Source organism: Papilio machaon, chromosome 3 (assembly GCF_912999745.1).
Source record: "Papilio machaon chromosome 3, ilPapMach1.1, whole genome shotgun sequence".
NCBI classification, from domain to species: Eukaryota; Metazoa; Arthropoda; class Insecta; order Lepidoptera; family Papilionidae; genus Papilio; species Papilio machaon.
In genome coordinates, this window is record NC_059988.1 from 5,817,005 (window position 1) to 5,842,640 (window position 25,636).

General features: G+C 35.9%; 3 protein-coding genes across 3 annotated transcripts in view; 1 reads left to right on the forward strand and 2 right to left on the reverse strand.

Moving 5' to 3' along the window:
* Nucleotides 1-17,805, forward strand: part of LOC106720450 — a 44,847-nt gene extending 27,042 nt beyond the window's left edge. The window contains exons 6-15 of the mRNA XM_045686611.1: nucleotides 8,002-8,123; nucleotides 10,425-10,636; nucleotides 11,630-11,979; nucleotides 12,249-12,378; nucleotides 12,877-13,060; nucleotides 13,623-13,817; nucleotides 14,763-14,930; nucleotides 15,177-15,309; nucleotides 15,645-15,811; nucleotides 15,937-17,805. Of these exons, the coding sequence (XP_045542567.1) occupies nucleotides 8,002-8,123; nucleotides 10,425-10,636; nucleotides 11,630-11,979; nucleotides 12,249-12,378; nucleotides 12,877-13,060; nucleotides 13,623-13,817; nucleotides 14,763-14,930; nucleotides 15,177-15,309; nucleotides 15,645-15,811; nucleotides 15,937-16,077 (1,802 nt within the window). The 3' untranslated portion in view covers nucleotides 16,078-17,805. The remainder of the gene's footprint in view (nucleotides 1-8,001; nucleotides 8,124-10,424; nucleotides 10,637-11,629; nucleotides 11,980-12,248; nucleotides 12,379-12,876; nucleotides 13,061-13,622; nucleotides 13,818-14,762; nucleotides 14,931-15,176; nucleotides 15,310-15,644; nucleotides 15,812-15,936) is intronic.
* Nucleotides 17,806-18,647: 842 nt separating this feature from the next.
* Nucleotides 18,648-22,721, reverse strand: LOC106720436 (zinc finger CCCH-type with G patch domain-containing protein). Its single transcript, XM_014515138.2, has 10 exons — nucleotides 22,600-22,721; nucleotides 22,311-22,526; nucleotides 22,077-22,169; nucleotides 21,696-21,833; nucleotides 21,204-21,298; nucleotides 20,980-21,097; nucleotides 20,456-20,642; nucleotides 20,072-20,244; nucleotides 19,358-19,522; nucleotides 18,648-19,070 (listed from the first exon to the last, which is right to left on the reverse strand). Exons 1-10 carry the CDS (start codon nucleotides 22,639-22,641, stop codon nucleotides 18,648-18,650), a joined length of 1,650 nt encoding a protein of 549 aa, XP_014370624.2. The 5' UTR covers nucleotides 22,642-22,721.
* Nucleotides 22,722-23,709: 988 nt separating this feature from the next.
* LOC106720425 lies at nucleotides 23,710-25,615 on the reverse strand. The gene is made up of 3 exons (XM_014515123.2): nucleotides 25,432-25,615; nucleotides 25,196-25,360; nucleotides 23,710-25,099 (listed from the first exon to the last, which is right to left on the reverse strand). Exons 1-3 carry the CDS (start codon nucleotides 25,479-25,481, stop codon nucleotides 23,710-23,712), a joined length of 1,605 nt encoding a protein of 534 aa, XP_014370609.2. The 5' UTR covers nucleotides 25,482-25,615.
* Nucleotides 25,616-25,636: the final 21 nt, after the last annotated feature.

Consider the following 25,636-nt stretch of genomic DNA (forward strand, 5'->3'; position numbering starts at 1 on the left):
TTGTTGAGGTTACTAGAGATCCATTTTATGCATTTCTTCTGGATTTTGGTTTATCTACCTGGACATACAAAGATTCTATCCTTTGACGTTTACCCTGGACTCGTATTCTTATGGGCTTTCCATACTTTATCTTTCATTTGGATTTGGCTAACGAACTAACAAAGATTTTCGAATGGATTTTATTGAACGGACAAATTGGATATTGTCTCGAATAGATAAAATTGACAAGCTTGGAACATCGCATCAACAGGTAAATATGATCAGTACCGGCAATAAGTAATACTATATTTATTTTTCTGTTAATAAAAATAATCATGTATACTTTAGAAGAAACCTTTTTCTTTGGTATTATTTTTTGTACTAATTTTCTTCTTTCTGTTGTAGACTGTTTGTGGTGATTTACCAGGCTTAAGCCAACCTACACTGTACGTCATCATAAATAAAGTTTCAAGAAAATTGAGTCAACTTCTACCGCAATTTATACGTTTCCCTATCCACCTACATACGCAAATTTGAATAATCGGGTAGCACTAACAACCTGCATGGCCTGAACAATATTCTTAATAAATTTATATGTATATTAATAAATATATTTCTTCTTAAATATTCAGAATATGGTTTTTGTTTGTTTATTTTATTGTAGCAATCCATGTCGTAAGCAAAATTGAAATCCTTTGAAGAGAGAAAGAAGTATTTGTAAGAGTAGGCAGGTACAAAATCCTTGGAAACGGAGTGGTCATCAGGTGAATCCAAAATATATAAAAAAGGTTCAAAGTACGCACATACTCCGAAACAACCATAACAATGACAAATCCATATTGATATAATGCCAAATGTATTAGTAAACTCCTTCGAAATCGTAGAACAGTGGTAAACACCAGCAACAACAATATCTTTTGCACGAATGGATCGGCTTGCCCGGTGAAATACCACGATCACACAGAAGACAGGCGGAAATGGAAGTAATTCCTAGTTTCGTCTGATGAATGGGCGTATCTGAGGCCTATGTTTAGTCCTCTTCATTATTCCACCCTTTTCTTATAAGGAAAGGATGGGAAGGGGAAGAGGATTTAACGGAGGAGTGGATGCCTAGGAAGGGGAAATATACCCTTCTGTCCCTCCATCGATTATATGTAGGCAATATCTGCAATTACGGATGCATATATTGTACGAATTTAAAAGTAGTCGAGAAACGTGTCAGATTTCGCTAAGTCAACGATTTTGGTGACTTAGCATTTGCTAAGCAAACGTCTAAGGTAAGCTTAGCATGTGATTATAAATTTCAAACTCGTAAGATAAGTCTAAGCAAAGTCCGAGTACCGACTATAAATTTCAGCCTTATGTCTTATGTATATTTTGAAATGATTTTTATTTTCCAAAAAAAACTTGACAATGTAATTTTATTATTTACAGCATTTTCACTCATCATATCATTCTTGATAGGTTGTTAAATATCCCTTGTCTATGTGATAATGTGTAAATGTAGCTCTTGGCACTAAATAGATTCACTTTATACAATGTTATTGTAGACGAGCAATATTTGTCGGTAACTCTGCCGTATGGAATCCGATGCATCTGATTTGCGTCATAGACCACGCTTTAGCAAATACAACGTTGACTGATAAATGATTGATTGTTGCTCTCATATTTTGCAAATTATTTGTGAATTATAGAGCTCCTACCACGCTTTTCTTTATATATATGTGAGCTAAAAGATGTAGTAGTAGATAATTTTAAGAATCAAACTATCAGAACAAGGGCATTTTGTGATCAATGGTGACTAAGAAGTTATTAATCATTGTGTAAATAGTATATAACTAGAAATGACGAGGCCCCCGTCAATTCTTTAAATTTCCAACGATGTAAACAGGAAACCTTACTTATCATAGGTACAGTCAGGGCGCCTTGCGGTGTCCCACTTTCAGAAAGCTTTGTTCCTTGCGATGACACAAACTCCGCCCATTCTTACAAAATAATTAATTAGATAGCAGCGAGTTACACAAACTAATTCATACTAGTAAAAAACAATGAATTAGTCGTATACTACTGATGGACCTTTTTTGGTAAAGTTTAAAAGCTGCGTTCTATTGGTTATTGTTTCCGCGTCGTCTCGTCAATGTTTACGAAACGTTGAAATGACTCGGTCTTAAAGTGGAATACCGCCAGGTTCCCCGATAGTACGATCAGCGAGATGTTTATCGTTAGAAATTATCTACGTACAAACAACTATTTTCTCTTAGTCGATGACACATTGATTTACACGTCTGTCGCATGAGCCTTACGTATCGCTATAGGTTTGGTAATAAACATAAAGTTTTATTCCCAACTACGCGGAGTGTTGAGCTGCCCGATGTATGCGTAACCTTGCCCGCGTTATTATAATACCTTGGTTTATCATAAATCTTATATATTTCGAAACGGAGTTCTTGTGTTTCGTCATCTAATCTTCGAAAATGTATGTGCGCCGCAACAGAAAACTTCGTGCAGGAAACACTTCCTAATTGTATCATGACGTAAACCATTATTTACTCGCAGAGTTCGTGATATACAAATAAAAGCGACTTTGAAAACAATAAAAGACAACAAACTCGTAATACGCTTTAGTAACAACTTTATAGATGATACGCGACCTCACAAAATAGTGAAAGTTTGTAACATCCTTCTACGTATACATGTATAATGTAAGGTGTTCCACATATTGTCCAGATAGGTTGACAACATATTTTTTCTGTATGTTGCCCTTATTAAAATTTGTGATAGTTTTATAATTTGTTTCATATTAGCCCAGATGGGATAAAAATTTAAGATCCACGTATAAAGAATAATAAAGAAATGTTGTGAGATTCCATCAGCCTCGTATAAGGTGTAAATGAACAAACATTGGTAAATAAACTGCGGGCGCGGCCTCCTTGCTCTTCCGCACAAACTAAAAGCGGAGTACGGAAGTACCGGCGATGAGCCCAGCTAGCGTCGCGATCGCAGACACACTACGTGTCACGTCTCCACATACGAAACCAATGCCAAAAACAATAAATTTTAACTCAATTAAGTTTCTATACCCTGACCACGAATATAGAAAACCACTCTTTGTTACGGAAAACTTATAGAACTAGTTTCGTGTTGCATAGCGTTGACATTTTTGTTTGTCAGCAAGCATTGCCTGTTTAGTAATCAAAAAGAATGAAAGGGACGAGAGGAAGGGAACAATATGTTCCCATACCAATGTCACGCGTATTTATAATTTTTACGATTAGAAATAGCATAATTTTACAACCAAGGCGAAATATATAGATACTAAGTATTCCGTACCCACTGGAACGAGTCCAATTTGTAAACTTGGTCATCTTTCTGGTGTAGATAGTAATTGCTTACCACTCAATTTACGTGGATTGAACTCAAGTCCACAATATAAAATAGTACTCTAACGGCAAAGATAGGTCGTTTGTATAAATTTAAAATATAAATATCACTTCTGAAGGCTGTCAACTTCTTTGCGATTAAGACGTAACATTCATATCAGATGGACTGTAGGCCGAACAAACTTATGTATTGGTATAAAAAAATATGTAATATATGTATGTATGTATATTCGTCACACCTGGAAGTCAAGACATTTCCTAATTATTTACAACTACACTTTAAGATTTTATAATATCAAATTGAACAAGTTTTGGCTTAAACGTATGTTAATTTGTTTTTTAAATTTATTTATATTATGTTTCCTACGTATATACATGAGTATGTAGGTGTAAATAAATACATTAATACAGTTTTTTATCCATATGAATAAAATGATAATTACTGTATTTTTAATATAATCTGTGTGTATCTGTACACATAATACCTATTTGAAGTTGTATTTTACTCAATTTTAAAACATTCTCCCCGTTCTCTTTATTCAACGAACAATTTCATCTTAATTCGCTCTTTTGTCCCAAGAAATCAAAGGATGACTCAAGTTTCAAGGAAGTTACTTCAGCTTTAAGGGCAAAGAATAATAGACCTGTCGGACATGATCAAACATAAAATTAACTTGTGCTTCACAGTCATCGCGTAGATGACGGCTTGCGATGACGTATGGCAGACCTCTAACGGACCAAGGCGATACGGCCAGATGACATGACTGGATCATCATCAGCAGTTAACCACGTCTTTGTACTGTACTGTATACAAGTAACGGAATATTTTATAACACGGAATTGGCGAGCAGTCGACGTCGCCGAAGCCCGGCACCGGCACGGCGAGGCGACGTCAGTTGACCGTCGACCGCCGTCGGTGGAAAGCGCGCGCGAGACTGCCGCGTGACGCCGCCGCCATGCCGCCCACTGCGATGATCGTGCCCTGTGCCTGTGCGTCTCACATCGTAAAACCTTCACCTACCTACATCACACGATAACTCAACACCCTATCGCACCAAGACCCTGTATGTCTATGTGAAAAATAAATTTTAATTGCGCGCGAAATAAGTGCGTTTATTGACCACGCGTTCAGTGTTTACTTTTATGCGGGTGGCATTGGATGTTGTTCCCGAATCGGACCGCCGTTGCCCACGGAGCGAGTACCGCAGAGATGTCAACACAAACATCTGTTACGCACAAATGGTTCGAATACAATTTAAAACTGTTCGTGTTTTGAGTACGCATTCTACAACCATTTGTGCGCTCTCATATGGTTTTATTAATCAGATTGTATTATTCCCGTTAGTGGTTAGAATTCGCAGTCATAATAGCACTCGAGATGTTTAAACCGACCAGATGTGTTCGGAAATCATTAACGAGCGAGTAAGTGGGTGTATTATATAGTAGAAGAATTCGCCGACGTGTTTACTGCCCACGCGACCGATGCTCATCAATCATTACCCGGTGGCCATGCTCCTATACTTGTACCGATGTACACCCTACCGGAACACTTTCGACCTGTATTATATTTTATTTCGCATCATATTTTCTGTAATTATAGATACCAATATTTCCGCTACCAGAGATAAACGAACAACTTGCATTACATATGAAAATAGAATTTGTATATTAACATTAAGTTACAGCTTAAAAACTATTTTGGGGAACCACAGTAAAGTTTACCTAAAACATTATTGTCATCTGTGGAATCAAATCTATGCCTATTGAATCAGAATTAATATTAAAAACTCTATAAGTCTAGATAAAATGTTTGTTCTGTATAGAGGATACAGAAATTTTTTGAGGTATTACTTGCACCTTAAAGTATTAAAAACATCATTAATTAATCAAGAAGATATTTCCCATTTATAACTAAAATAGGTTCATCCAATCTTCATTAGACTAATTAATTACAAAATAAAGCGAATATTATGTAAAATAGTTCCGTAGTGTAGAAACAAAGTAGATTGGTAAGGCAGATACGACGTTGTCGCGTGGTAAAGCGATCCGCGGCGTTGTTGTGTCGTGGCTGCGGTCAGCTCACGCTATTGCGTGCGCTCGCGGCGCACTACAATTGTTAACAATTAACTGTACTTCTTTTGCGTGTTTCAATCCCATCTGAGAAATAGGGTCAACTACACTCGTAGCCCGTAGGCGGCGGGCAATGCAGACGTTTTGAGTTTATACTTGCAGAATTAAAATCTATCTTGTTATTCCTGTAGAATAGTTTTAGATCTGGCAGACCGCATTATAAATTCAATGTTAGTGATGCGTGGGTTCAACACGTGATTAGCAGCATTCGATTTTAACGTATTCGTCGATTCCACTCCTACATGAACCGCTGTATATTTTTAAATAATGATATGTTTTGACACGATCCAAATCTGATTTTATATTCACAAGTATAAATCGAGAATCGTAATGTGCAGGCCTGTGAAGAGTGGAGGTGTACGTGTGATGGATGTATACCAAATTAAAATTGAACATTTGGTCGTGAAATTCAAGGATGATGTCACTGGAAGAGTCGCTGACCCCACGAATGTGTTCGCTCCTCAATGATGTCACCTTTGGGATATAAATGACAAAATAAATCTTTTTATATCTAAACTACCGGATGGCTCTGATTTAATAATAAAATGTTCCCACACTAACTCTTATAACGATCTCTTGTTCATTGTATTTTAAACTAATTGTCTTAAATCTTAAAAATATACACTGAAAAACAAACTTATATATCTAAAACACTCATTTGTGAACTACAATTTTCGCAGTCAACTATTTATTTAATAGATTGTCGTGCTTAAAAATAAATTGTAGTAATCTATCACATGTGTAAATAATTTAAACTAATTAATATTCAACATAACAACTAAGTTTATGTTAAAAACTCGTATTAAAGCGGATGTGTCACCTTTCAATATGTAATACATAAAGGGTTAAATTTAATCAAATTTAAAGTTAAAATCCAAGATCGTAAAAACATTAAAATAAATGCAAGAAATAAACGTGTTGATTGTATATCATTAAAAATTATTTGTCTTCGTTCGGTAAACGATAAATTTTTCTACAAATTTTCAATTTTATAAATGATTTCCGTATATAGTTACTGCTGTGTTTGACAATCTTGAACATATTAGGTCCTTACATATGAAATTGGCGTTTTTCGTACTGGCCACTTTAATCACGAATTTCTCCTCTTTGGTAAGGAATTCCAAATTCAAATTTGTACAGCTATAGACTCATGTATCTGTGGTTCGATGACCGTCATTCGTTTGTTTTTTTTCTTCTGTTTTTTTCTGTTTGCGTCACTCATTTTACAAAATGGAAAACTAAAAATATCGCATTATTTACGAGTACGAGTTCCACGGTGGCACTAGTGCTGCGGAAACGACTCGAAGGGTGAATGATGTGTATGGCGGTCGTGTTGCAAAAGAAAACACAGTTCGTTTTTGGTTCAACGTTTTCGTTCTGGAAATTTCGATCTGCAAAACAAGCCCCGTGGACGGCCTGAGACTCAAGTTGATAATGAAGAGTTGAAGGCTATTTTGGAAGCGGATCCATCGCAAACCACGTCCGAGTTAGCTGCAGGCTGCGATGTTAGTGATAAAACTGTTTTAATTCACTTGAAGCAAATTGGGAAGATTAAAAAGCTTGAAAGGTGGGTACCTCACGAATTGACTGAAGCAAACCGGCAAACGCGCGTCGACTGTTGCGTTACATTACTAAACCGGCACAATAATGAAGGTATTTTAAACCGAATCATTACCTGTGATGAAAAATGGGTTCTTTACGATAATCGGAAGCGCTCAGCGCAATGGTTGGATCCTGGCCAGCCAGCCAAATCCTGCCCCAAGCGAAAATTAACCCCAAAAAAGTTACTTGTAAGCGTTTGGTGGACTAGTGCCGGTATTGTTCATTACAGTTTTCTCAAATCTGGCCAGACTATTACGGCTGATGTCTATTGTCAGCAATTGCAAACCATGATGGAAAAGCTATCGGCTAAACAACCTAGGCTGGTCAATCGCTCCACGCCACTGCTGCTTCACGACAACGCTAGACCACACACTGCGTAACAGACGGCTACTAAATTAGAAGAGCTTCAATTGGAAAGTCTAAGACATCCTCCGTACTCCCCGGACCTTGCTCCAACAGATTACCATTTTTTTCGAAATTTGGATAACTTCTTGCAAGGGAAAAAATTCAACTCCGATGGGGCAGTCCAAATCGTCTTCAAAGATTTTATTGATTCCCGTCCGACTGGTTTTTTTAGTAAAGGGATCAATGAACTACCTATGAGATGGCAAAAGTGCATAGAAAATAATGGTTCATACATTGATTAATTAAATATATTATATTAAAAAATATTCGACTTTTTTTCCTCCCATACAAAACGCCAATTTCATATGTAAGGACCTAATATTTAAAATGTCAGATCAAACAAATTTGATAAAGAAATGTTTCAAGGCAAATGAAAATTTACACAAAAGTTATACGAATTATTTTTAAGTAGAAAGGTTTTATCCCTTTTGATATGTTCTTGTTAAAGCGAAGGTAATCAAGATTGTGAATATAAATGGAATATAGAATTTGATATATCGCACAGGCAGCGAGGCGTCGCCGCCACCGTGCGAGGTGTTCCTGGGAGGCTCGTGCAATCCCACCACCTGGAGGTCGGACATCGCCATACCCATGCTCAAGAAGATGGGCATCACATATTTCAATCCGGTGAGTTCATTCAGCATTCATTTACTATCACGAGACCTTTAATTTTGATAAAGGCGAAGATACTTACGCGTGTAGATTTAGTATGAGAAATCTGCACTACTTTCAGTAACCAGAAACAATGTGTTTCTATATCTATGACTCTCAATTAGCTTCCTCTCATAAAAATATTTTTTTTTAAATTAATTAAAAGAATATGTTCTCATTCTCATTTTATATCCTCATTTATACGTACATGGCGCTATGTAATACAGTAACGATTAATTTAATTTATGCGTCATGTTTATGTATGGCGGATGTCGACCGAAAACCAGCTATTTTATATACCTTATAATTTTTAATCATTTGTTAAATATGTTTTTAAAGACATTATAAACGACTTAACAACCTTAAACGGCTAAATAAATTTATTCCGAATTGTCGTAAGTATATTTAAAACTGAGTAATACTAGTGATAGTTTAGCGAACTTTCTACAACAAGGCTAAAATTATCAATGCAACAAGGAAACTGTTTGATAACGTATGCAATGTCAGCCGTCTATCATATATCATATTGTTTGCAGCTGTTTGTTTGTTTTGCGATAACGCAAAATGTGCTAAGGAAGCGACATAGACATAAATTTTTAATGTGTACGATTGAATAGTAGGCGGTTTTAGTGCTTATATTTTTTTATATGTAATTCATATTCATAATCGCCACATAAATTATAATAACGACATTCCATAGATAATTTTGGTCTATAAAAACTTACATTACCAAAATTGATTCTTTAATGTGGGAGCTGTGACGAGCGTTAAATTTTATATACTAGATACTCTAGCTACGACATGCCTCTGTAGTTTTCAGTTAGTGGATATTTCGGGTAGAGTCAATGTGGCATTGCCGCACTTAGATTGCCTTAAACCAACACTAAAGGCGGGCCTAAGTGTAGATATCTCATGCAGAATCTACTGCGTAACCTAAGTTTATGGATACTTCTGGTTTAAAGTGTTGTGAATTGTAACTCTCGAGACATGTAGGCATCGACAAATTTGTGTAAACTTTTCTTTGTAAAGTACGTGATTTATTTGAGTTGCCAATTGAGTTGTGTGTGATATGTCACGTCTTTATATTGATCAAAGATAAGGGATCCGTACCTCTTGATAGTATTCAACACCAACAATATCAATTCAATAAGAAAAATCGATTTGAAACGCTGATGTCATCTCTATTTTAAGAGTTTACATATACTAGCTCGTGTATCAGTTGTATATCTATACGCTGTATACGTATATAGTTGTATCTTGTAACGTATATTGTTGTAAATATTGTTTTATATTTTAAGTACAGGCAGTGCTCTCCGTGGTGTTCCACTAACATTAAAATTGCCTTGTTTTTTACAACGAGACACTCTGCTCCTTCTCATAAAATAATCAATTAGGTAACAGTGAGATGCACAAACGACGGCGTAATTGTAAAAAAAGCTATTAGTCGTGTACCACTGACATTTATTTTTTCGTAGAGGCACAATGCTGCGTCCTATTGCTTATTGTTTCCGCGTCTTCTTCTCAATTCTTACGAAAGGTTCAAACGAGCGCCAGATTCCCCGATAGTACCAACATGACCAGTATGCTGTTCATTAATTTGGAATAGCTTAAATTTACGACGGTGAGGATAGTTCTTTGGCACTGCACTTGTACCGTCAAAAATAATAAATGCCAGAATTAAGAAATGATTTAAGATTTTCAACCCAGGCATCTGCTTGTTGTTTTTGCATACTTAAGTAGGAAGTAAGGTCGCGTAACAAGATATAAATATCGACGCCTTATTGATATAGTGAAAGGTTTGCGTACTAAAAACCTCAATGTTTTCTCTTATACACAAACGTCGTAATGGCAATTCGTTTTTGTTGCCGAAGGCGTTTGTAACGATCAATGAATTGATCGAATTAATGGCTCGCGTTTTTTAAATTTTATTCCAGCGCTTCACATGTCAATAACAACTAAGAACGTAGTTAACAACAATACAACATTATTATGTTTGTACATTCATTACTCCTAACGATGTGTTATTGTTGTTTTTATCTTGGTACTGACAGTGCAAAGAATTTTATGTACAACTAGCTGTCGCCCGCGACTATGTCTGCACGGATAAAAAAAAATAATTTAATTAGTAGCCTATGTGTTCTTCCAGACTATGCTTTACATGTATGACAAATTTCATCGAGATCCGTTGTGCCTTTTAGGAGATACTTTCAAACAAACATCCATCTATCTAAACATTCGCACTTATAATATTAGTTTAATATGTATGAAATTGTCCAGCAAGTGGAGGACTGGTCGACGGAGCTAATGGAGGTGGAGCATCGCGCGAAATGTGCGGCGCGCGCGCTGCTGTTCGTGTTGGACAGCGAGACGCGCGCGGTGGCCGCCAGCGTGGAGGCCGCACACCTTGCCGCTGCGCCACGCGATCTCCTGCTTGTGTTGCGCCCTTACTCGCGACACCAGCTCATCGGCAATGAGACCATCACTGACCAGTTAGTAACAACTTTATGTGCATAGTATCTCCAAGTAACCTGGAACAACTTCAACATCTCATGTGACAAACCTAAAATCTCATAAAAGACTAGATGTAATTTAAGTATAATGCTTAGGAATATATTTACTCAATGTTTTCAAATCGCTTCAATATTGGCAATAAAAACAACTGTCAGTATTAATCATTGAGAACAAACACAAGTGACTGTTACTACTTTTAATTAGTCGTTCCGTTCCAAAAAGCAACAGTCACGTGTACATGTGTTTCTGCATCATCAGGTCGACGTCATATCCGTTGGCCGATACAAGTCGTGCTGGTCCGCACTCGTACTGGCACTCCGCAAGGCTGTTAGGTCGCCGCCCTGTTCATATTAGAATGACTTGCGGCGAAATGGGTGGGGGCTAATGTATGCGTCACGATACTTTCCTGTCGCGATATGTGGAGCACTGATGACAGCGGTGACGTCTCATTGTTCCTCTATACAGCCTTATAGAGAAGCACAAATGAGTAACTACCTACGAATTCTACTTAGTGCATAGTATGGTCACATAGCTTACGTTAGTATGATGTGGCAGATTGCGATAAAGCTTTGTCATAACGTCTAATTGTTGAACACATGTTCCATTAGGAATTATCTTGTTCGATTTCGCGCCTATGTCAATTTAAATTAAGATAGATCCTTCCTTTTTATCATGTCAGTCGCCAAGAAGCGATTCGTAATGGACATGGTTACCACACGAGATAGTGCTAAAATCGGGATTTATTTACACTTGTGATTCCGCAAAAATATTGTGGTATTTTTAGAAATTACAATACGTTTTCAAGGTTTAGTCTTTGTATTATTGCAGATTCAAAAACTGGATCATTATGATCTCGTTTATAGCACATAGGCAAAACTTACCAATATTTAAAATTATAAATGAGCATGTTTTATTTAAATTTATTAAGGTTAACCAGAATAGCAATGTGAAGTTAACGCGTATGTTTGCAGGGAGTACGTTGAGCTGTCCCGAGCTAGAGCGACGCTCCAGGAGGCAGTAGAGCGGCGCGGACTGCCCGCCTTCTCGGACATCCCGGCCGCATTGCGGTGCGCGCGCGCGGTACTGCGCGGCGCCCGCACGCAGCCGCGACACTCGCTCGGACACACCATCCTGCGACTGAAGCGCGCCTTCGACGCGGCCGGTGGTAGGAATGGCACCCTGTCCCGCTCCCGGGCACTCGACGCGCTGCGGGAAGCCACCAAGACCTCCCGGCAGACCGCCGACCGCGCGCTGCCGACGGACGACCACGTCGACTTTGAAACATTCTGCGCCGCCGTCGCCGAACTCGCCGCTGACGTCGGTTAGTGTTAACTTCAATCTTGAATGTTTTATCGAATTAGTAAATGCATCTTACGAATACATTACATATTCAGAATAAAAATAAGCTGAGCCTAGAAATACAAATTAGTCATCTACTACTGTTATGAGTTGGCGGCAATTCACGGGAACATACGTTCAGCAGCGAACATCTCTTGACTGACACTAGTATACCAGTAGTGGAATGTAGTAGACCTGCCCCGTAGTTGTAGTAGTGATATAGTGATGGAATGTAAGGAGGTGTCTGCATAGGAGTGTCGCGGTGTGAGGGTGTCGCGGGTGGTGGGGGTGGTGGGGGCGGTGGGGGTGGCGGGGTGGTGGCGCAGATGCGGCGCGCGTTCCGTTCGCTGCGCGCGCGCCTCGCCGACCCCGGTGCGTTCACGTACGCACGACCTTACGCTAATTTCGCTAACGTCCATAGTCATACATTTCATACTTCATATGCATTATTGATTCATCATTACATGCAAAAATATCTTCTTAAGATTCACTTAAGATTAGAACTTTAGAAGCTTCTATGTTTGCCTAATTCATGTCGAAATAAATAGGTTCTTTAAGTGTCTTCATTAGACTTCATATTGCTTCGAGTTTTTATTACGCACTTGATACAGTTATCATTCCATTATTGAATAGTGCATAGGAATTAATCGAGTTATTCCAGATCTTAGCTATTAGATTTGTAAACATCGCCCTTGATCATGCTTCGTTTTGTATCAATTTAGTTTAGTATGTCGTTTCATATCTTTATTTAGCAAAAGCGGTTTCAGTGTGAGATTTTATGATTTTTTTAGCTGTATATAAGCCGAGTTGATTTTACTTTTTTCACTAAGTTTTTCGTTATGTGTTACAAATATTCAATCTCTTAAATACAACAAATGTCACTGAGGATTACTTTCATTGATACAGATAGTCGCAATGGCCAGGAAGAGGTCCCCAGACTAACGGAAGGAGAAGATAGTCGCGTGGCAGAGGGAGGCGAGAGGCCGCGGGAAGGCAACGGGCTTCTGGTGCACAATCCACGGCTCAGGGCCTACGGGAGGAAGCTTGGATTATTCATTCCTAAGGTATTTATTAATGAAAAAAAAAATTCTGAGTACGACATTTCGCAAACTAATCTAGTAATTACGAAATAATTAATGACGGTACTTTAGATGCGTATTCGAACCATACCTTTATGTTTTACATTCCGTGTCGTAAACCATACGGTAATTAGGGCTTCAAATTACTCATCCGCATCTTTGTAATGTTTACTCATCTCTTATTGTACTTTGTGTTGGCGGACACTCATCATTGTATGTATTGCGTGATTGTGTATGAGGGAAACTTGCGTGTTTGTTGCAGGAAATAAGTGAATATTTTTGTGAATAGTTGTATCATACTCAATGTACATTTTGATTCAGTGTTATTGTTTAATGTGGCTTCACATTGGGAATTTCTTTGGACAATTTCCTGGATTATTGTTTTCCAACCTTTTGAAGTAATTGATGATTGTTAATGAGGATATACACTTTAGGCGCTCATACAAAACATCTATAGATAGTAAACAAATTTTGATTATTTTAATTGATTCAGTTTTTGAGATAAAGATAGTTAGATAGCAATCTGGTAAATATGAAATAATTGCAGAACAACGGCAGTCGTACGTCGGAGATGAGCCCTGGTGCGGGTGTTGTGGGTGGTGTGGGTGGTGTGGGGGGTGCTGGGGGCGTGTCGGAGGGCGGGGACAGCGTGCTGACGCCGCGCACGGAGCGCCGCCTCGAGCGCCTGCCGGACATGCTCGCCACACACAACCATCATGTCTACCTCGGCGGATCATTCCCGGTCAGTCATACTACATACTTAACCATGGATTCTTCTTTCTTCATTCACAAAGATCACAACGTGTCAAATAGTTACATCTAGAACATGGATCCCCAAACTATTTTGAACAAGTGACCCCTTTTCCAAAATGAACCGTTTCTACAGACTCCCGTAGCCAAATTATCTAATTTTAAGATCAATTATTGTTATTATTTTTCATTCTGACTTATGTCAATAGAAGAAGATAGAGTGAGAATTAGCAATGCATTAAGTGCGATATCGATCCCTTTGGGAATCCCTGATCTAGAATGTTCCAAGAATAAGACATTCATCTTTTATTAAGATTTTATTTATTATCAGAATTTAAGATAAATGTGTTAGTATTTCATAGTTAGTGTTATTATAAAGGGGCGCGTGCGAGTGCACTATGTATCACGTGACTGTATGTCGGCACACGAGTAACACTTTACTACTTTGTTCTCACGTAATATAATATTGTATTACGTTTGTGTCGACACATTCAGTATAAATTTTTAAAGCTATTCGATTATTTTTAAAGTTTTTTTTATAGTTGTTGACAAATTCAAAATTGTTGAATGAATATTTTTAAAATAGCCCAGTTGTTTTTTAAAACCGAACAAACATGTCTTTCCTCTGTCACATTGTTGGGTAATATCTAGGCATTTTAACTTGTTTTTTTAAATGTAACGCACGTTACTCAGAACAAGTTAAACAACTTGTACATACTTGTAAAACATGTGCTGACATAAAGTACGACAAGTTACTTTGTAAATGACACGCTTTCGGTAATTACAGTTTGTTTACTAACGTAAACATTTGATTAACAAGATAAACAATATTTCACACACCGGTAATATACGTATACGACGTATACGATGTTGCGTTGCCATGGTAACCTTGGATTGACTATTAGTGTAGCTGACGTCATAGTGTATGGTTCTACAGTGTGGCGGCAGTCGTCCTGAGGAGGTGCTGAGGCGTGAGGGGTTCACGTACGTGTCGCCGCGAGCCAACGACTACACGCGCATGTTCTCCGCGCCCGCGCGCCGCGCCGCCCCCTCGCAGCCTGACTCCCCCTGCGACAAGAAACCACGCCCCAACGCACATCTCTCGGTATCTATATCATACAAAAATACATTAATTAAATAAAAAATTACTACCTTAGGATATGAGTCCCTGTCCCGGAATGTTCCTTTAAAGATCCCCGGACTCTCACAAGTTGTACTTGAAGATGGCCGCCGTGGATGGCGACATGACCCTGTCTTTCCCCCAGAAGGCATCAAGATTCCCCCCACTCAAAAAAAAAGGACATGCGTTTATGTTTTAAACTTTTTTTAATATGACATTTGTCCCTCACAGCCGGTATCACCGAGCGAGGAGGGCGTACAATTTCGGGAGCGTGGCGGAGGTGGAGGTGCGGAGGCAGCAGACCGGCTCAGCGCCTCCGACTTCTACACTGTCAGCGAGGACGTCACGCCGCAACCTTTTAAAGGTCAGTTATGTTACATTATTTTTTATGACTTAATTCTTAAATTAGAATTAGATAAAAAAAACGAAGCAATTCAATTCAATAAGGTAATTGCGAGTCCGTATTCTTACTAATTTGTAAATGAAAAGGTTTGGATGGATGTTTGTTTGAAGATATCTTGGGAACGGTTCAATGGATCTAGATGAAATTTGGCATACATGTAGAGCATTGTCTGGAAGAACACATATGCTACTAATAAAGTTGTTTTTTTTAGTATCTGGTCAAAAATTCTATTGGAAGGCGATGACGTCACCGATATGGCGTATGTTGATGCACATTGTTAGTTATATCATTTGTAGGTACATACGACGAGGAGCTGCTGCTGGGGTCGCGCATGTTGGTGTTCTCTCTGAGCTCGGAGGCGCCCTGCTTCTCTACCATGGTGTTGGCCGCGCACTACATGGGCCTGCGCCCTCACGCCACTGTGCTCATAGTACAGACAATGGACCCCGCAGCCGCACACAATGTACGTACAGTCAAACCACTTACAATTTTAGATCGCACAATATGCGGCTAATTGTAACCCTAGAAGTCCACTCCAGTGACGTAAAAGTACGTAAAGATAACTGATAATTTCTTTTTTTTCAACAGTACAGTGAAGCAGCAGTAAAAGACTACAATCGCGGTAGACATTATCTCGTAGATCTGGCGCGGCGCTCCTCCGTACCTGTCTTCGATAACGTGGACGACGCCATGATGTGCGTCGTGCGACGTCTGCGCACCGAACTCTAGCACGCGAATGTCGCACTTAAAGCTGACTCAATAGAGGTGTGTTTACTGTGAAATATGGAAGACTAAGACCGCTGGCGATGTAGTTGTTTTCTATTGAATGTATACACGAGCTAAACGCCGATAAAGTTGTGTTGAATTCATCAATGGTAAAAAATTTAAAAATGGAGAAATAGAGTCGAGTCTTAGTACTGCTTAAAAAGCAGATAAAGTTGTGTCTAAAGTTAAAGAATGTTTGTTGTGGGTTTTATAAGCGAATTTATTTCGTGCGTATTAGATTACAAATTGTAATTTTGCAATTGGTTCATCTTTTTTAATCATCCATGAAATAATTTTCGTTTCCGTGTAAAAACGCACCTTTGTAAAATTCTTCAATTCAATGGAAACGCAACTTAAAACTGTACAAGTTGTGAGTTATCATTCCGGGGAAATGTTGCAAGAAGTGACGTCATCACTAGCGATGTAACTGACAGTCTCACAGTCATTCCAAATAATTAATAGCTCATTGACTAAAGAAAGCATAGAATAAATGTTATAATGCACTCTATAAATCGATAGGTAATTAACCTGACAGTTTATGCTATCTCTATTACTAGTTCAAATTCTCACCACCGCTACAATCAGCGCCAAAATGAAGAAAATCAAATCGGCACAAAATACCAGGTCTTATAGCCTATCCATTAATAGACATCAGTGTTATAATGATATTTGCTTAGTTTATTTGTATCGCTAGTGATAATGTTGTGTATTGAATCTCATTTGGAAGTGTAATGTCGATGAGGCAGCCTGCGTGTAAAGATTCCTCGTATCTAATCACAATTCACACAATAAAGACAACTAAAATCTTTAACCATCGTTAATTTCGCGCGTCAAGGAGTCTCATATATAATATGTACTTATATCTAACGTGTTTTATGAAATGTTTTAGTCTAGTACAATACAATGTCTCTCTTTTATTTCGTCACTCTCTAATGTATTATATTAAATATAATATATAGGCACTAATTATTTTAAACAAATTTTTAACTAAGCATGCGTGAGGACAGAGTGGATGGTGATGGGGAAAAAATTAAAAATGTAAATAAACATCGGAAGAATTTCTATTACGAAATTCTAAGATCTTTTAAATTATCATTGAATACTTAATTTACAGTGTAACGGTATTACTTGAGTGGACCAGAGTAACAAATGTAGTTAATTACTGTCGCACTCAGAGACAATTAATAGTCACATAAGAATCCTTCCTTAGAGAAGATTGTTGGTCACATAAGAGTCCTCGCTTAGTGACAATTAACGGTCTCATAAGGGTCTTCTCTTGGTGACGATTAACGGTCACATAAGAGTCCTCTCCTTGTTTCCTCTCTTAGTAACAATAAATGGTGACATCAGGGTCCTCGCTTAGTGATAATTAATCGCCACATAAGGGTCTTCCCTTAGTGATTATTGAACGCTTTGAGTGCGTCAGTTAGTGTTTATCCAACATGACAAATGCACGTGTCCAAAACACTATGCATAAAGTACATTAAAATTTTACTCCATTGTCTTATATCAGTTGAAGGAACGTTATATTATAAATACATTGAAATTATCGTATATGAGAATAAGACATTTAGTGGGTCAGAGACAATTTATATATAAAATATTTAAAAACATAAATGAGGCAAATAAAGCAAAAGTAAGTTGAAAAGAGATGAAAATTTGTAGAAATCCATGTAAATGTCGTATACGTCTTGTTATGTTGATATTAAAAACAAAGATAGTTCGATAACTGAATGTCTTATTTAAGTGACACATATGATGACTCATTTGTGTATTTAAATGTTGAAAATGAAGATCTTTTAGTGTATTGGCAATGTAGGTAAATAAAAAAAAATTGAATAATTTGATTTTAAATCATGAAGAGTACAAATATATTGCTCACGTAGCAAATTTAAGATTAAAATTAATTGCAATGAATAATAATAATAATTATGTAACATTTAATCGTTATTTCATATACTCATTCTAGTTGTAACGGAATTTTTTTTTTAGTCGCTGAAAAGAAAATGCTACAACAATGCGGTAACGCTTTCAAACTTTATTTCCGAGGTCTTAAAAGCCTCGTATATACCTAAACTAGGTATAACATAGATAATATTAGTTAATTGTAAGTTTTAAATAAATTTTGACCCACTGTCGCTAAAATTATTACAATTTTTTTTTAATATAATAAAAGCAGCAAATGTCATTTTGCTAGTCACTCTCTGCGTTAACATTTAGTACTTCGTAATATTGTTTGATAGTACAAAAATCTAATTTATAGTAAAATGTCATAATTAATTGTAATTATATGCCATGTACGCTTATTATAAAACTAAAAAAACATCACATGTAAATATAAATACTTGTAATAATTAACTTAATTTGTTTTATTTTTTTTTAATTAGTTATTCCCAGTGGAAATTATTAGTGACTTCTTAGTTGAACAATGATAAAAAAGTATTAAAAAAACACATTGGTTATCTTAATTTTTTATTATTAAATTTCATGATAAGAGTTTTTTTAAATAAAATAATACATCATGTACTTAATATTTAAAACACTGTCATATTCTTCTTATCCTTGCGTCGTCTTTGTTCTTTTTCAATATTCTGTTCTCTACTTTTAAGATTGTCCAATTCCCTGCTCTTTTCTGCAATCTGACTTTTAATGTTTAGACATACACTAGAACCGGTTGGATATTTATTTAGAGAATTCTTTAATTTATTTAATTCCAATTCAACTCTCTTGCTGTCCTGTGTGATCTTAAATTGTTCAATGTTAAGATCTTTGTTTGTTGATTGTTTTATGTCAGTTAGTGACGTATCCTTCGATGTTTCAGGCTTGTCACTCGAATCGCCGAGTGTTCGATTCAGAAAGTTGAAGACATTTCTTCTCTCGCGCTCCTTTTCGCGTTCGTACGCTCTCTTATTTCTTTCCTCTTCTCTTTTTTGTAATCGTTTCAATTTTTGCTCAACCTGCACAAATCAATAAAACACTTCAATAAGATTTAAAAAAAGTGAGGAAAAAAATCTTCAATGCAAAGCACCATAATAATATTGTAAATTAAAAAAAAATAATATTATGTGTTTAAAAGATTTTTCGATAAAAAAAAAAACAAATTATTTCTGATGGTTATTGGTACCATCGAGAACATTGAGTTGACACCTAGGGGTGATATTTCAGGATAAATAGGTAGACTAACCAAAATCGTCTATACTTTTAACAAAAAAATATCTAATAGTATGTGAATATAATATTTGACCTTGAGTGGATCGTTTGCGGCTTGTGATATTTGCATGCAGTGGTCGAGCGTGCGGCCGGCGGGCAGCGCGCGCGCCTCCACCGGCTGCAGGCGACCTGCGCCCGCAGCGCCCAGACCACACCCCGGCACGTACCCCATTGACAGCAGCAGCTTCGAGCCTATCCCCTGACACATACACTCAAACACATACATTCTCAAACTTTATAGCAGACTAGCTGTCGCCCGCGACTCCGTCCGAGTGTAGTTAAAAAATAATAAGTAGACTATGTTCTATATCTGTGCCAAATTTCATCAAGATCCGTTGAGCCGTTCTGGAGATACCTTCAAACAAATATCCATCCATACATCTAAACCAGGGATTCCCAAAGAGGTCGATATCGAACTTAATGCCTTGCTAATTCTCACTCCGTCTTCTTCTATTGACCTAAGTCAGAATGAATAATAAAAATAATAATAATTGATCTTAAAATTAGGTAATATGGCCATGGGGGTCTGAGGTAACAGTTCATTTTTGAAAAGGGGGGTCACTTGTCCAAAATAATTTGGGAATCCCTGATCTAAACATTCACATACATAATATTAGTAAAATGTTACAATAAACATACTTAAAAGCCTCTTCAAAGACGGCAAAAATTAGTTGTAAGTTCTTATTTTGTTTTACTACAAGCATATGAAAATAAGATGTATTACATGATGATATAGATACATACTCACTCTTGTATATCGCTCCCATTCACCTATAGCGGGAGTATTAGTGAGCAGACTCTTCTCAACAAGCAGCTCAGGGCGGCCAGGTCCTGCACCCTCGGGCTCCGTGCGACACGACTTGTTGTCCGGGTACTCCGTGTCACTGAGACTGTCGTCTGACTCCACATCTTCATTGTCATCTATAAAACATATTTAAAATAGATAAATAACATGTTCAGAAACACTGATCCGACTTTTGTCTTATATTCATTACATAGAAATAAGGGTATAAAATGTGAATAGAATTGTTAACTTGATATCTACTGAAGCTAAAAAATAGCCATACAAAATACATAATTCAACTTAAAGAAAAATGTATGTATTGCGCAGTATTATATAAAAGTAACTTACTGCTTAATGGAAATATTTCTTCAAATGATAAATGAAATTCGTCCGCTGATATTTTCCTCTTCTCGCCAGTTTTAACACAATTCTCTAATTTTGCTACACATTCTTTGGTGTCAAAGTCAACACTTTTGACTACAGCTATGTGCCATAGATGATATTTTTCCGTGGATTTCTTTGCTACACTGATATCCTGTAAAAATATAAATGCATAAAGTTTGCATCTTATAATACAAAAAAAAATCACACATTTACTTGACAACAAAGAAGTTGTTATCTTATATATAAAATTCTCGTGTCACGGGGTTCGAACTTGAACTCCTCCGAAATGGCTTGACCGATTCTCATAAAATTTTGTGAGCATATTCAGTAGGTTTGAGAATCGGCCAACATCTATTTTTCATAACCCCCCCCCCCATTTAGTTTTTTTTTTAACTGCGCGCGGACGGAGTCGCGAGCGACAGCTAGTATTTTTTATGGCAATTACATAAAGTGTAGGAAATTATTAGTTGAAAAATATTTTTCCATACCTCACCATCAGCTGGTTTCAATTTTAGCAATATCCTACTTCCCGGTTTTATAGTTTCATAATTAGGATCTATAGCTTCCTTTAAACTGGACAATTGTACTAAAGCACCATGAGAATATCTATTAAAATAAAAAATAAATATTAATTTGGAGACCTAAAAATATTTAAGCTACCAAAATGTATTACATTTTTAAAAGAATGTTCAATATAATCAGACAAACTCACCTACATTGTTCATCACTGAACTTGCATTCCCCATCAAGATAAAATGGACATGGTAACATTTCTGCATGCGTTGGATGTGTAAACAGTACTCGGACCTGAAGAAAAATCCAATATACATATATTACTAATATTATAAATGCGAATATTTGAATGGAAGGATATTTATTAGATGGTACATCCAGAATGGCTAGATGGAACTTGCTGAAATTTGGCATAGATGTAGAACACAGCCTGGTAGAACCTGTAGGCTACTATTTTTTTTACTTCGCAGACATAATCGCAGGCGACAGTACACCTTGGTATATCCTAAAACTGGAACTAAACAAATCAAAGTATCATTGTAGTAACATTTCACTAGCTAGTTGCGTGAATTTTACTTGTCAGACCATTTATGCAACAAGGAAAGGTAATTTCTGGTTACAAGATAATTAATTTACCAAAGAGATAGTAATAGTTAAAGAAAAAGAGTTGTTACAAGTCTTAAAAACACACCTGCAGATCCGAAAACTGATCATTATCTTGGTGCGGCTCAACACTGCTGACCATGGCATTGTGCAGGCTCGGCTGTCCACCCCACTTGTGTGTATGATACACCGCACATTTCATACCAAGCAGTGTTGCTAGCTCATCCTTGAAATAATATTAATTTAGTATGGCTACACATTGACCCTTAAGATGAAGAGTTACATTTCTAATGAGATATCTTCAAAGATATAACTCTTTTCATTGCATAGGTGTATCTACCACCAATTTGTCCTATTTTCAGTAGGCAGACATTTAGTTTTCAAAACATTTTAACCGTAAATAATATAGCCTATGTTCCATTACTTTTTTATTATTTAAGAACCTGTTTAATAAATGTTATACTTTTACCTCTATATCACTTTTATTACCATCCTCTTTTGATGTTTCTGTAGAATCTTGATTGTTTTCTGTACTATATGCTCCACTTTTAGACATTTCTTGCTGTAAAATTAAATAATTAAATTAATTTAGCCACAAATGAGTTGATCATGAGACATAACATTACAGATACAATTTTATTAAATAATTTAAATGATCAACTTAAAAAAAATATACATTACATTTTAAATTTAAATTATTTACCATAAACAACGCATATTCATCATCCAACTCATTCTTGCTGCCCTCAGTTCCCAAAATATTGCTTTCCACATTTTGCTCTTTATTAGGTTCTTTAGATTGTGCATCCAGGCTCTCTTGTGTAACTTGGATCAGCTTTTGCATCTGTGACTTTAGAGTCAACAGCGATTCTCGCATATCACCTTGAGCTTCCGCAAGGGAATCATTAACAAACTGTAACTATACACGCAAGATTTCATAGTTAAGATTGCACATAATTTATTCATTTTCATGACAAAAAATTAAGCCTTACTTGCTCGTTGTATTGAGCCAAAGAATTTTGTAATTCTTCCATTCTTATTGCTAAAATATTTGTTTGTTACTAATATTTTTTGATTAATTAAATATGAATGCAAACATCATAAGTTAACATCATAAGTGTTAAAATATTGATCAAAAGAAATATTAATTATTATCATATTAATCACAACAAATTATGTCGGTACATGAAAAATTATTATGTATATATCGTAATTGGTAATATATTAAGATAATAACAGCAGCGTAAAGAAATTAAATTCAGCTCATAATTTGGCTTTCCAGCTTTTGCTATTTGACAGTTCTTCGCATCCACTGACAGCTGAAATTAAAATCTTTGCTTAATCTATGGCTATCATAAAGTAGATTAAATAAAACACTTTAAAACGTACATTGTAATAAAAGTTAATAAAAACCTGTAGCGAAGTTGTTGTGAAATTTGTATAGGTAATTTCAAAAGCTTATTAACTTTAGATATTTAAAACTTGTTAATGCGAAAAAATGACTATTTTAATTCGGCATTGCAGACTATAGCTGGACAAGCGCGAATCTTAACAAACATAGTGTCCTTTAGGATTCAACGCGACTATGATGGTTAACGTCTTCGCATATTGTTCTATCAGTTTTATTACATAAATTAAATTAATTAAGAACGTCTTAATCCAGTGACGGCACCGACTAGTTTCCTATCTTCGAAGTCCTCAAAATAAACACCAGCCCTGAAGATGGACCCCCGACGGGTTCGAAACTAGTCAGTGCCGTGACCGGACAATCATACGTGAGTAAAGCTATTCATAATTAATTTATTATTATGTCTCACGAAAGTTTAAAAAATTTAGTTTTATTACATTTTTATATCAAAATTAATTAATTAATTTTTATTTTTAAATATCTAAGTTAGGTTCATACCAAATTGACATTCGAGTAAAAGTAGTGTAAGCAGACTCGAATGTTAGTACCAGTATTTTCATATGAAAAATATTAATAATTAAGTATTTCGTATGAAAAATAGAAATTGGCCGATTCTCAGACACAAGCCGTTTCGGAGGAGTATGGCAACGAAAATTGTGACACGAGAATTTTATACATTAGATATATTTATTATTTACACATCATTTAATGCTTCTATTGTTTCTTTTTTAATAACACTCGCGAGTAATGATTTAACGGCAGTTCCACTGTAACTTTCATTGACATTGAAATTGGCAGACAGAGCATGAAATGTTCTATTCATTATAGATTTAAGTTTATTTTTAATATCATCTTTATTCTGCATCTTATTATTTTCCATTTCAACTGCTTGGGTTTTTAATTCCTCATTTTTAACATTCAGTTCATATCTTAAGGATGTTACTTCTTTCATTTTAATATCATACTCTTCTTCTCTTTCTTTGCATAATATCTTATACTTTTCTTCCAAAGACTTTAATTCATTACACAATCTAGAATTTTCCTTTTCCTGTGTTTCAATAATGCTTTGAAGGTTGGTAATTTTATTTTTGTGGATATTTAAGTCATCATTTTCTTGCTTTTGTGATAATTTTAAAATGCTACAATCCAATCCTTTTGACATTATGAAATCTTCATATAACTTTATTTTATTTTCATATTCAGCTAATAACTTTTGAATTATATTATTTTCATATCCAATGTTATTATTCCCTTTATTGCACACCCCTTGGATGTTGTCCAATATTTTATCCAGTTTGTCTGTCATTCTATTCATATTTATTCTTATTTCACTATTGCTTATTCTTTGTTCAGACATAAATAAATTCAATTCATTTGAGTTGTTTAGAATTGGGTTATTAATTATATTAGAACCTGAAATTGGCACAATCCGATGATCATATGAAGTAACCGTGATATTTTCTGGGCTTTGTGAAATTGGACTTGTTTTTTTCCAATTAATTTCTGTACAACTGTCGGTGCAATCTATTCTTTCAGATGCTTTAGTTTTTCCTATACTTCTTTGAGGCTTATGCCTTATGACTTTTTCGGCACTATCATCAGAATCAGAAGAATTAGACTTAGTATAATTTGTAGATTGCATTGGTAACACCGAATGTCCCATAGTAGCCATTCTTTTTAAAATGGAATCTTTAGTTCTCCTATTTATTGATGAATCTGTGTCGCTCTCCTTATGATCTGTAGGATTTTGAGTCAATGTGTTATTTTCTTCACATTTCATAATTTCAGGCTGACTTTTACTATCCTCATTTGAATTATCTATAGTAACACCAAACAATTTTAAGTTCTCAATACATTTAGAAATTTCGGCTTCAGTGCCATATAAACTCCAATATTTTCCTGTGTTATCATAAAATGATAAATTTGCATTTTCCTTAACAACTACCTTCAGTTGTGGAGAAATGTTTGTACATGACAAAGTAACTTTATTGGAATCATATAAAATAATGTTATATCGTTCAGTTTTTTGATTTTTTAAAATAGCAGCACCTGTTTTCCCTTTAGAAACATATGCATTATTAGACCTGAAATATAAAATATAATAAAATGACCAAGGTCCGCCAAAAAAAACTAGTATGAAATGCATGCATGATATTGGTAGGAAAAAATATTGTATATACCATTCATAAGCATAAAAAACGCTAGCGTAGATTATATGTGAAGCTTTAGACTCTTCATGTTTCTGCAGTGCATCATTTTGAACTGGCTGTGGTACATATACCAAAGAAGCATTTTCTTTGTCTTCTATATGTTTGTCAGTACTAAATATTTTTGATAAAGATGTGCTGGAAAAAAATTTATTGTGAAAACATCTAATTAAATATTCAATAGTTACAAAATAGCAAAGTTAACAAACCTTGAAACTGGTGTAAAGAAATCAACATCAACTTCCTCAGCTTCCAACATTTTGTTACTTTTATTTATAAATTACAACCGTTTGCTTTTCTCGCAAAATAGTGTACAAGAAATCATAGTAGGGACTTTTGAACTCGAAAATATTTTTTTTGGATGATTAAAGTGACAACAAAATATCAAAAGCTCACGATCTGTCATTTATGAAT

Bases quoted from the DNA above. Each gene is read 5' to 3' on its own strand.
- LOC106720436 (XM_014515138.2), bottom strand. From the start codon at position 22,641: ATGGAAGAATTACAAAATTCTTTGGCTCAATACAACGAGCAA. The intron at 22,527-22,599 runs GTAAGGCTTAAT...TTGCGTGTATAG, and splicing joins TGGCTCAATACAACGAGCAA to TTACAGTTTGTTAATGATTC. The intron at 21,299-21,695 runs GTGTGTTTTTAA...ATTTTTCTTCAG, and splicing joins ATCAGTTTTCGGATCTGCAG to GTCCGAGTACTGTTTACACA.
- LOC106720425 (XM_014515123.2), bottom strand. From the start codon at position 25,481: ATGTTGGAAGCTGAGGAAGTTGATGTTGATTTCTTTACACCAGTTTCA. The intron at 25,361-25,431 runs GTTTGTTAACTT...ATTTTTTTCCAG, and splicing joins TTCTTTACACCAGTTTCAAG to CACATCTTTATCAAAAATAT. The intron at 25,100-25,195 runs GTATATACAATA...TTTATATTTCAG, and splicing joins GTTTTTTATGCTTATGAATG to GTCTAATAATGCATATGTTT.